General features: G+C 32.8%; 1 protein-coding gene across 2 annotated transcripts in view; it reads left to right on the top strand.

Annotated features, from left to right (window-relative positions):
* The window catches only part of LOC131974547 (metal transporter CNNM4), an 86,067-nt gene that overhangs the window by 57,242 nt on the left and 16,568 nt on the right, over positions 1-12,257 (top strand). Inside the window, exons 5-6 of one of the 2 annotated variants that reach the window (XM_059336904.1) lie at positions 7,413-7,509; positions 8,800-8,862. In XM_059336904.1, the coding sequence (XP_059192887.1) occupies positions 7,413-7,509; positions 8,800-8,862 (160 nt within the window). The remainder of the gene's footprint in view (positions 1-7,412; positions 7,510-8,799; positions 8,863-12,257) is intronic. The other variant, XM_059336902.1, reaches the window with a different exon arrangement.

The following is a 12,257-nucleotide window of genomic DNA, read 5'->3' as shown; positions in this document are numbered from 1 at the left end:
TCCAGCGGCCCCCAGGTAATATGAGTCTGAGACCCTTGTCTTACATCATTAAATGTGCAACATGTTGCAGCTTTCAGCTTGGAGACATGTTGCTCAGTGATCCTGCAGGAAGCTGTGGAGTCAAACTCTCTGCTCAGTTATTTATTTCTTCGGTTTCTTCTCCGTCGTGGTGCAGCACGCTGACCCTCCCGTGACCTGCTTCTATAAGTGTTGCTGCAGTGTTTTATTCTCAAGTGTTGCCGGGCGGTTTAGTCAGAGCAGATCTGGAGGAACGAGTCTGACCGGAGCTCCTGTCCTCCGCCTCCCCCTCCTTCTATTCTCTCTCTCCCTCCCTCCTTTAGATTACAGCAGCCAGCGTCCACTCAGCCTCCTGCATGCCTGAGGAGCATGCAGGAGGTGTGTGTGTGTGTGTGTGAGTGCGTAAAATGACAGAAAAAGACACAAAATGACAGAAAAAAACTAAAATACTTTAAAAAGACACAAAATGACCCAAAAAAGACACAGAATTACTAAAAAAAAAGACAAAAGTATCAAAAAAAGACACAAAATGACCCAGAGAAGACACAAAATGACCAAAAAAGACACTAAATTACTAAAAAAGACACAAAATTACCAAAAAAAAGTAATTAAAGGGACCTTCCACACACAACACTGTAAAGTGCCATTCATATAAAACTCACATTAAACTTTCATATCAAGGTGGGGGCCACAAAATATCATCATGAGGGCCACAATTGGCCCACGGGCCGCGAGTTTGAGACCCACGCTGTAAGAGGATGAATAAGCTGACAGGTGGATGATGCAGACCTCAGTGGACTGAAACAATAACAACACTGGTTTCTATTTTTGGTCTTTTTTAGTCATTTTCACATCTATTTTTGGTCATTTTTACATCTCCAGTCATGGAAACATTCTTGATAAAAACCAAAATCATTATCAATAAAACCATGTTAAATGTCTAGATATCAGCTCTATAATTAAACTCTTATCAGCTATTTTTGTTGTTATTATTATATTTGTCCAAACAAATGAACCTTTAGTTGAACCAGGCATTAAAATGAACAAGGAGAAAACAAGGGAGGTCTAATAATTGTTTCCCCTGCCTGTATATATCTTCTCCACTTCATCTCATCCTTCATATCTAACTGGTGTTAAAGTTGAGCAGCAGTGGGAGTTCCTGCTGGTGTGTGTGTGTGTGTGTGTGTGTTGCAGGCTGAGTATTTGACCCCGGCTTTCGTAACCTTTTTACATTAAGCTGGAAACTCACAGATTTGCTCTGTTGGTTAGTACAGTTAGTAGGGTTGTCACCATACTAAAATGTTTAACTTGATACCGATACTCCAAAACTACCGAAAATAGATGTGAAAATGACTAAAAAAGAAACAAAATGACCAATAATAGATCTTAAAATGACTAAAAAAGAAACAAAATGACCAATAATTTACTGTTTTTTCCAGTCATTTTGTGTCTTTTTTGGTAATTTTGTGTCTTTTAAAAATAATTTTGTGTCTATTTAACAGGAATATTTTTATTGTATATATTTTTTTATTTATACTACGTGCTACTTCGATACTTTTGAAAATGAGTATTGTATCCGGATACAACGTTTTAGTATCGATACTTTTTTGAGTATCGATACTTTTGACAACCCTAGTTGGTCCAGTCACCTGATAGAGAAGCTTTCTGTGGCGTCCTGGTGGTTTTTTTTAGTTAGCTTGGTTTCTTTCTAATAAAGTAGGAAAGCCAGCAGAGTTTTGCAGTGACTGTGCTCTTCGCTCTCAGCAGCGACTCGTCCTTGAGCAAGGCGTTTCACCTCTGATGACTCAGCAGCCGCTGGTCGTTCTCAGCAGGTGTGAGTGTTTGAGCTGGAGGGATTCAGATCGCTGCACCGCGGCAAAGTTATTCAAGTTATTCAGACCCGCTGGATTTACAGCCGGGGTTCCAAAATAACAGAAACTGGGATGGGGGGAAAAAGTCAAATGTTTGCATATGTAGTAATGCAGTCTATAAGGCACATTTTCCAAATAAATAAATAATTGAAAAAAAACATTTTAAGAATTTTATATAATTAATATTTTTATATGAATAATAAAAAAAATAAAAAGATATGTACCAAATATAGTCTCTCAGACTCATTTTGTTTAATTTAGTTTTAGATTAGTAAATTTAATGATATACATCCAGAGAGAACAAGAATAATAAAGAAAAAAAATCTATCAAAATATTCTATCAAAATAATCATTACATTTTTTTTAAAATAAGGATATATATATATATATGAATGATAATTTCCATTTTCCCAATTTTGTAGGAACAACTCCATCTTCAAGTTGTAAATTTTTTAATTAAATCTAGCATGTTTCTTTTTCTTTTATTAATATTATTGGCATTCAACATTATATATTTCTAAAATGCCACATTTTAAAGTTTATTATAGGAATACATAAATAAATAAATTATTATTAATAATAATAATAATAATAATAATAATAATAATAATAATAATAATGAATATATATCAAATAAAAATTAATAAATATAAACGTGGGGATCTTTTCTTTACCATCTCATCATCGGTGTGTCAAACCAAAGTTCTGCCTTCAGTCCGCTTTAAAACCCTGATGAAATGTAGATTTATTTATTTCTCTTGTATTTCTGTCATATTGTTTGTGTGTTTTTATACGTTTTGGACGGGTTGATGGCAGATTTGGTTCTACTACTCTGTCCAATGACAGTAAATGCTTCTGATGATTGTTGTGATGTTGGAGGCTGATATCAGGGGAACAGAAGTGACTGTTATTAACAGAAACAGTCGACTCTTTGCTTTACTAAAGCGTCTGTGTGTCCCCGTGGTGTTTCTGATGGTGTTGGCTCCAGCTGAGCGTCCCTGAAGGCAGCAGAGACTCTGTTTACCTTCAGTGACAGACAGTTAGTTTCTCCTCTCGCTGTAAAAACCAACGCCAGCTTTCTAAACTGGCACGCACCCCGAAAATAGCAGCAGGGAGTCGTTTCTGTTTGTAAATCTTTACGGTTGGACCAGTTGATACTAACCAGGAGGTCTTAGAGAGAAACAAACACTCACTGTAGTCTGGTATTCACTAGGATTGGTGCTGTTGAGTTCAGGGACCTTGTTAGAATATATAATATATATATGTAGAATTGTTGTTGTTGAGTTCAGGGACCTTGTTAGAATATATAATATGTATATGTAGAATTGTTGCTGTTGAGTTCAAGGACCTTGTTAGAATATATAATATATATATGTAGAATTGTTGTTGTTGAGTTCAGGGACCTTGTTAGAATATATAATATATATATGTAGAATTGCAGTGTTGCAGCATTACACACAGACAATAACAACACAATTAAATAAAAAGAACAACCTCGGCATATTCAAGCAATAAAATGCAATGAAAATAAAAATGTCTAAAGAAGGAGTATTGTTTGTAGTGCAGAATAAAATTTAAATATACAGTATAAAATATAAGGTGCCGTGATATTAATAAGGTGCAGTGAACAGCGTGCATAAAAAACACATTAAGTGCATAGCAACTGTATGTTATGACAGACTTTTAGCTGTTATTGTACAATGAAAGATCTTAAAGAGGAACAAACACTCAGTTTAGTCTGGTATTCAGTAGATTTGTTGCTGAGTTCAAGGACCTTGTTTATTAGTTTATTAATCTGAGTGTTGAATCAGCTGATTTAACATTTCACAGTTGAGAAAAATAAATCCAACTATGTTTACCTTTTAAATTCTTCATTTTTAGCATTAACTTTGCTGCATAATCACATCACACGTGTTCTGTTTTTGCTTGTTTTTTTTGTTTCTCTTGTTTCTCTTGTTCACATTCAGCTTTATCTACCTTTAAAGCTCTGTTGCCATCTTTCCTCTGCTACTTTTTGTCCTTCAAAAACATCACGAGAGAATTTTTTTTACCTTCTCCTGTCAGATAAATAGATAGACAGACACTTACTTACTTACTTACTTACTTACTTACTTACTTACTTACTTAACAAATTTATTCATCCCAAGCTGGTAAATTACATTGTAGCAGCAGAATTACACAGAGACAATAACAACACAATTAAATAAAAACAACAACCTAGGCATATTCAAGCAATAAAAATAAAAATGTCTAAAGAAGGAGTATTGATTGTAGTGCAGAATAAAATATAATATACAGTATAAATATATAGGTGCAAACAGATAAGGTGCAGTGAACAGTGTGCATAAAAACACATAAAGTGCATCGCGACTGAATGTTCTGACTCGAAGCAAATGCAATAAACCGCCCAAAATATACAACCTCCCTGCAGGACTTTGTGGCTCATAACGACAAATGAAACTGAACTTAGTTGGAGTTAAAGATCTTAAAGTGACTTTTCTAATTGAGTCGTCCCCGTTAGACACAGCGAGCATTTGTCTTGTTCGTCCTTCGCTTTTATTTTACCACCTGTTCTGCTTTCATCAGCCCAGCCTCTCTGTGTGTGTGTGTGTGTGCGTGTGTGTGTCAGTCAGAGTGTGTGTGTGTGTGTGTGCGTGTGTGTGTCAGTCAGAGTGTGTGTGTGTGTGTGTGTGTGTGTGTGTGTGTGTGTGTGTGTGTGTGTGGATTAACTGTCCTGTGTTGTTGCTGCAGTTCACACATTCCAGCGAGTCGATTCAGGACGACTCACTGTCCAACACAGAGGCCTCCTTCTCTCCTTCTCTCCTTCTCTCCTTCTGTCCTGTCCTCTCTCCTCTCCTCTGTGCAAGGAGATTTATTTAACAAATATTAACCATAAATTAAAATTTGAAGCCCATAAATTATTTTTTACAGCATTATATAATTATATTTAATTGCTTAATGGTCTTAAATGTTAAATTACAGTGAATTCCATGTAAAAAATGAAATAAAAAATAATAATAAATAAATACACATCATATTGCTGAATGTAAAACAAAGCCAACTTTCTGTTTTTTTTTCTTTAACAGTAAAACGTCAAATAAGAAAACCCTGTGAAAACCACTTACCAACATATTAAAGTAAAAAACGGACAAAAAAACTTCAGTTATTCTACAGATATATGTTTTTGTTTTAAATCCAATTTAATGTAATGAATATTATCTCTATTTTTAAAGAACTTATCTGTAAATTAGCCATATATTATATAAATATTAACCATAAAATAAAAGTTGAAGCCCATGAATTATTTATTTTATTAATTACAGCATTATATAATTTTATTTAATTGCTTAATGGTCTTAAATGTTAAATTACATTGAATTTAACATAAAAATAAATAAATAAATGAATAAATAAATACACATCATATTGCTGAATGTCAAACAAAACCAACTTTTAAAAATAATTTTGTGTCTTTTTGGTAACTCTGTGTATTTTTTATTTATTTCGTGTTTTTTAAAGTAATTTAGTGTTTTTTCAGTCATTTTGTGTCTTTTTTGTAATTTTGTGTATTTTTTTGGTAATTTTGTGTCTTTTTTAAAATAATTTTGTGTCTTTTTTGGTAAAAAAAAAAAATGAAAACAAAATTTAACAGGAATATTTTTATTATATTATATATTATATTTATTATGTCAAACAAAACCAACTTTCTGGGTTTTTTTTTTCTTTAACAGTAAAACGTTAAATAAAAAACCCCTGTAAAAACCACTTACCAACATATTAAAGTAAAAAACAGACAAAAAAACTTCAGTTATTCTACAGATCTATGTTTTTGTTTTAAATCCAATTTAATGTAATGAATACTATCTCTATTTTTAAAGAACTTATCTGTAAATTAACATGTTTTTTTTTTACAAATATTAACCATAAAATAAAAGTTGAAGCCGATAAATTATTTTTTACAGCATTATATAATTGTATTTAATTGCTTAATGGTCTTAAATGTTAAATTACAGTGAATTTCACGTAAATAATAATAATAAATGAATAAATAAATACATCATATTGCTGAATTTAAAACAAAACGTTAAATAAAAAACCCTGTAAAAACCACTTACCAACATATTAAAGTAAAAAACAGACAAAAAAACCTCAGTTATTCTACAGATATATGTTTTTGTTTTAAATCCAATCCAATTTAATGAATGTTATCTCTATTTTTAAAGAACTTATCTGTAAATTAACGTCCGTTTGTTTACTGTTATTTAATGAAAAGTGTTAAGAGGGAGCAGCCCTACACTTACTATTAACTTATTCTTTAATCTGATATTTAAACTACATTTTTAAGTTTGTTTTTTTGTTTTTTTACAAATATTATATTTCCTATTTCCTCCTTTATTTGCATCACTTCATCCCTCTGATGTCACCACTCTTTTTTTAAACGTGTGACTGTATAATAGTTTGTGTTTGAGGCCAAAATAAACATATTTCCTCCCAGAATGAAGCAGATCCTCTCCAGAGAACGATGATAAACTGTCTGAGCGGGACTCTAACGCCCCCTACAGGCCACACGGCCTCATGTCACACAAACTGAAAGTCATGATTACGAGGCACTTATTGCTCTTTGGTAACACTTTATATATTCACCATTAACTACTTATTTATTAGGATGAATATTTGCTCTTTACTAGCAGCAATGAAGAACTAATTGATTATTTGTAAACAGAGGAATTTACATGCATTCATTAAGCAATTTATAAGAAAAAGGGCTCTTACCTAGACTTAAAAAACCCCAATATTATTTAATAATAAGTAAAGTAATATATTCCTTTATTGAAAACAGATTAAGATAATAAAATAGAATAGTAAAATAAATATTATTATTATTTATTATTATTATATTATAAAAAATAGAATAAAATAAAAATACACCATACTATCTTCATACATATGTGCAATGTAATGTGCAATTTGTGCAAAATGAATTGTATGTATAAATGTTATATAATAATTTATTACATAATAATAAATTGATGAATTAAATAATATACTTTTTGTTGGATTATAATGGAATATATTCATTGTTTTAGATTTATATATAAATATATATTTCATACAATTTTTAATTATTATAAATATATTATTCATTGCAGTCTGAAAACTTTCTTACAAATAGATAGTTATAAATACAAAATATTTTATCTTGTTATAATTAAAAGTCTTAATTAAAAATTATAGAATATTTGTCATTCAGTAATTTATTATATAATCATAAATATATAGTACACAATTTGTTGGATTATAATGTAATTATAATTATTGTTTTAAAAATATTTCTAAATTATTTATTAATTAATAATAAATATAATATTGTTCCTTGCATTCTGAACTTTTGACTTTTTGCAAATAAATAAAAAATAGATGGATATATTTTATTTTTTAATTATAAGTCATGATTGTAAAAACTTGTTATTTCTCACCAAATATTCATGCAACTATTTCTTCTTCTTTTTATTTTATCTCCAGGGCCGTGTGGAGGTGGAGGCCGGCAACGAGAACATGAAGTTTGAGACCGGACCGTTTTCATTCTACGGAGTCATGGCGCTCAGTGCTCCCACTCTGGGTCAGTCCTCCTCTCCTCTCCTTCTCTCCTCTCCTCCTCTCCTCTCCTTGTCTCTCCTCTCCTTCTCTCCTCTCCTCTCCTTGTCTCCTCTCCTCCTCTCCTCTCCTCTCCTGTCCTTGTTTCCTCTCCTCTCATCTCCTTGTTTCCTCTCCACCTCTCCTCTCCTCTCCTTGTCTCCTCTCCTTGTTTCCTCTCCTCTCCTCCTCTCGTTTCCTCTCCTCTCCTCTCCTTATTTCCTCTCCTCTCATCTCCTCTCCTTGTTTCCTCTCTTCTCCTCCTCTCCTTGTCTCCCCTCCTTGTTTCCTCTCCTCTCCTTGTTTCCTCTACTCTCCTCTCCTTGTTTCCTCTCCTCTCCTTGTTTCCTCTCCTCTCATCTCCTTGTTTCCTCTCATCTCCTTGTTTCCTCTCCTCTCGTCTCCTCTCCTTGTTTCCTCTCCTCTCATCTCCTTGTTTCCTCTCCACCTCTCCTCTCCTCTCCTCTCCTTGTTTCCTCTCCTCTCCTCTCCTCTCCTCTCCTCTCCTTGTTTCCTCACCTCTCCTCTCCTTGTTTCCTCTCCTCTCCTTGTCTCCTCTCTATATTATTTAATGAATGCCCTGTTAATGAATCAACCAGGATTAAAGAGTATTTTCAGGTTTAAACACCTCTACTGCCTCCTTGTGGAGAACTACTGCAGTACAACAGTCTCTGCTGCAGATGATGATCTTTACACTCCTCCTTCTCTCTCTCTCTCTCTCTCTCTCTTTCTCTCTTTCCCACACACAAACACACAAACTGTTCACTCCCTTAAAAACAAAAAGTCCTTCTTATCTTTTTTCTTTCTGACAGTTTTCCTTTTGTTTTTTGTTTCTCTTGTTCACTTTCATCTTATCTACTTTTAAAGCTCTGATCCCGTCTTTCCTATTATACTACATACAACTTAGTGCAAATACAACTTAGTGCAAAAGAGAAAGGGTTAAGGTTCCTGGAAATACACAAATGTTGTGTTTCCTTTTCTTTCAGTTTGTGATTTAATAAATAATATTAATTTCCCATCCTTCCTTCCTCACCAGCTCATTCAGACATTTCATCAGACTCGATGTAATCTGTGATGTTCCTGTTTGGTTTCTGCATGTTTTCACCTGGAGACAGAAACACCTGTCTGTCTGTCTGTCTGTCTGTCTGTCTGTCTGTCTCTCACTGTCTCCCTCCTCTGTCCCATCGCTCACCTCCTCCTCCTGCTCCTCCTCCTCCTCCTCCTCCTCCTCCTCCTCCTCCTCCTCCTGCTCCTGCTCCTCCTTCTCTCCTCTCAGTGGCTGCACCTCGTCCTCGCCACCTCTCCTTTAAGAGGTTTTCTCTGTTCTCTCGGTTTCCAGGTAAACTCCGGCATGTCTGGGTCCTTTAACACCGAGGACGGGGGGGGGGGGGGAGGGGCTCTTGATTCGCCAAAATAAAAGTTGTATTACAAATCTATAAAAGGGGGAATTAACTCCTGATCACACACTGCAAAAAAAAAGTTTCTAAGTGTCTAAAAACCAGATCAAACAGTAAATCTGAGGGAAATGATCTTGCTGCATGGACAGATAATTTACCTTGACAAGATTTCTTAAATTCAGATTATTAAATCTAGAAATAAGCATGTTGAACTCTTAAAATAATAAATTAACTCTTAAAACAAGATAAATTAAAGCGATGAACTGGCCCGAGCAGAGTGACCTGATGATTATTTGGTTCTAAAAAATTTTTTTGTGTCTTTTGTGGTGATTTTACAACTTTTTGTGGTTTTTGTGTCTGTCTTTGTGCCTTTTTATGTCTTTTTTGGTAATTTCACATCATTTGTTTCTTTTTTGGACTTTGTGTCTTTTTTCCATCTTTTTTTTCTAAAGTTTTTTTTTTTTTTTATCTTGGTAAGAAACTAATAATTGTCAGTGTACTCTGCTCGGGCCAGTTCATCGCTGCTGGCAGCTTTAATTTTTTATCTCTGTTGTACATTTTGTACACAAATTGACCAAAAAAAGACACAAAAAGGCCAAAAAAAGAAGGAAAAAAGACACAAAAAGACCAAAAAAAGAAGGAAAAAAGACACAAAAAGACCAAAAAAAGACACAAAAAAGACACAAAGTCCAAAAAAGAAACAAAAGATGTGAAATGACCAAAAAAGAGATAAAAAGACAAAAAAAAAACACCAAAAAAAGTCACAAAAAGTTGTAAAATCACCAAAAGAAGACACAAAACGTTTTGTTTTTTCATCTTATCTTGGTAAGAAACAAATAATGATCAGGTCACTCTGCTCGGGCCAGTTCATCACTGCTGGCAGCTTTAATTCATCTTGTTTAAAGAGTTAATTTCTTATTTTAAGCGTAAAACATGCTTATTTCTAGATTTAATAATCTTAATTTAATAAATCTTGTCAAGGTAAATGATCTGTCCATGCAGCAAGATCATTTCCCTCAGATTTACTGTTTTATCTGGTTTTTAGACTAAACACCTTTTTTGCAGTGTACTCATGCGCTGCTGTTTATGGGCTGAAAGGCGTTAAATACCTGCTGTGACATCACCACTTTTGGCTGAAAAGTGCAGCATGTTTGAGCGTTTCAGCTGATAAACAGCAGAGCAGCAGGATAGTTTCCTCCCCATGTGATTCAGAGTAGATTTACCCTCCGAGGATTAAGACTTTTTGACAGATAAGCTCTTTGTTCGACCAATTTTACACCTGCTTTCACTGAGTCAGCGCTTTATTTGCATACATTCTGCAGAGCAGGTGAGTCGGAGGCAGTGAGGAGGTGAAACTCTGTCTATTCTCAGACAACACGCCTTCATTTTACTGGAAGGAAGGGGTCTCAAACTCTAATTACCTGGGGGCCGCTGGAAAAAAGACAATTACTAAAAAAAAATACACAAAATGACAAAAAAAAAGACACAAAATGACAGGAAAAAAACTAAATTACTTAAAAAAGAAACAAAATTATTTAAAAAAGACACAAATTTATTTAAAAAAGACACAAAATTATTTAAAAAAGAAACAAAATGACCCAAAAAAAGACACAAAATTATTTAAAAAAGAAACAAAATGACCAAAAAAAAGACACAAAATTATTTAAAAAAGAAACAAAATGACCAAAAAAAAGACACAAAATGATAGGAAAGAAAACTAAATTACTTATAAAAGAAACAAAATGACAAAAAAAAGACACAAAATTATTTAAAAAAGACACAAAATGACCAAAAAAAAGACACAAAATGATAGGAAAAAAAACTAAATTACTTAAAAAAGAAAAAAAAATGACCTAAAAAAAGACACAAAATTATTTTAAAAAGACAAAAAATTACTAATAAAAGACACAAATTTATCAAAAAGACACAGAATTACCAAAAACGACACATTATTAAAAAAGACACAAAATTATTTTAAAAAAGACACAAAATTATTTTTTTAAAAAGACAAAAAATTACAAAAAAAAGACACAAAATGACCCAAAAAAGTAATTAAAGGGACCTTCCACACACAACACAGTAAAGTGTCATTCATATAAAACTCACATTAAACTTTCATATCAAGGTGGGGGCCACAAAATATCATCACGAGGGCCACAATTGGTTTGAGAACCCTGCTTAAGGTTCTGCTTATGGTTTAAGGCGTTCTGCTCGGAGAAAGGCATAGTAATAACGATCTGATTTGTGATTTCTCTCTTTGGATAAATCAGTTTAATTCCAGCCAGTTATTAGTATGTTGGCCAGAAACTCCAAAAATAAGTTGGTGCAGTTACAGACTGTGTCCAACAGAGGGCGCTCACACGTTTTACACTTATCAGTTAGCACTTAGTGTAATACTTCAAACTCTAGTAACAGTCGTCCAATAGTAAAAATTAATTGTAAAGTAGTATTCTCCATTATAAGTTCCCAATTTTTAGACTTATCAATAAAATATACAGCAGATTAATTGTGATGAAAACAATTGTAACATTTAGCTGTTGTACATAATATCTTGGTCATAATTATAAGCCAAGTAAAGTAAATAACTAACTAACTAAATAAATAAATAACTACTATAAAGACAATTTGTGGACTAATTCATCAAATATATATATATATATATACTGCCTCCAGCCATCTAGCCCAGGGGTCTCAAACTCAAATTACCTGGGGGCCGCTGGAGGTAGTATCAAAATGACTAAAAAGACACAAAAGTACTTTTTTTTTTAAATACACAAAATGACCAAAAAAAGACACAAAATTACCAAAAAGACACAAAATGAACAGAAATAAAAAATGACTTAAAAAAGACAAAATGACCAAAAAAGACACAAAATTACCAAAAAGACACAAAATGACCAAAAAAAGACACAAAATGACCAAAAAAGACACAAAATTTACAAAAAAGACACAAAATTACTATAAAAAGACACAAAATGACTTAAAAATGCCACAAAATGACCAAAAAAGACTCAAAATTACTGAAAAAAAGACACAAAATTAACAAAAAGACACATAGACACAAAATGACAAAAAAAAAAAAATACTTAAAAAAGACACAAAATGACCAAAAAAGACACAAAATGACCAAAAAAAGACACAAAATGACCAAAAAAGACACAAAATTTACAAAAAAGACACAAAATTACTATAAAAAGACACAAAATGACTTAAAAATGCCACAAAATGACCAAAAAAGACTCAAAATTACTGAAAAAAAGACACAAAATTAACAAAAAGACACATAGACACAAAATGACAAAAAAAAAAAATACTTAAAAAAGACACAAAATGACCA

This window comes from Centropristis striata, chromosome 7 (genome assembly GCF_030273125.1).
Source record: "Centropristis striata isolate RG_2023a ecotype Rhode Island chromosome 7, C.striata_1.0, whole genome shotgun sequence".
NCBI lineage: Eukaryota > Metazoa > Chordata > Actinopteri > Perciformes > Serranidae > Centropristis > Centropristis striata.
This window is presented reverse-complemented; position numbering and strand designations above follow the sequence as displayed.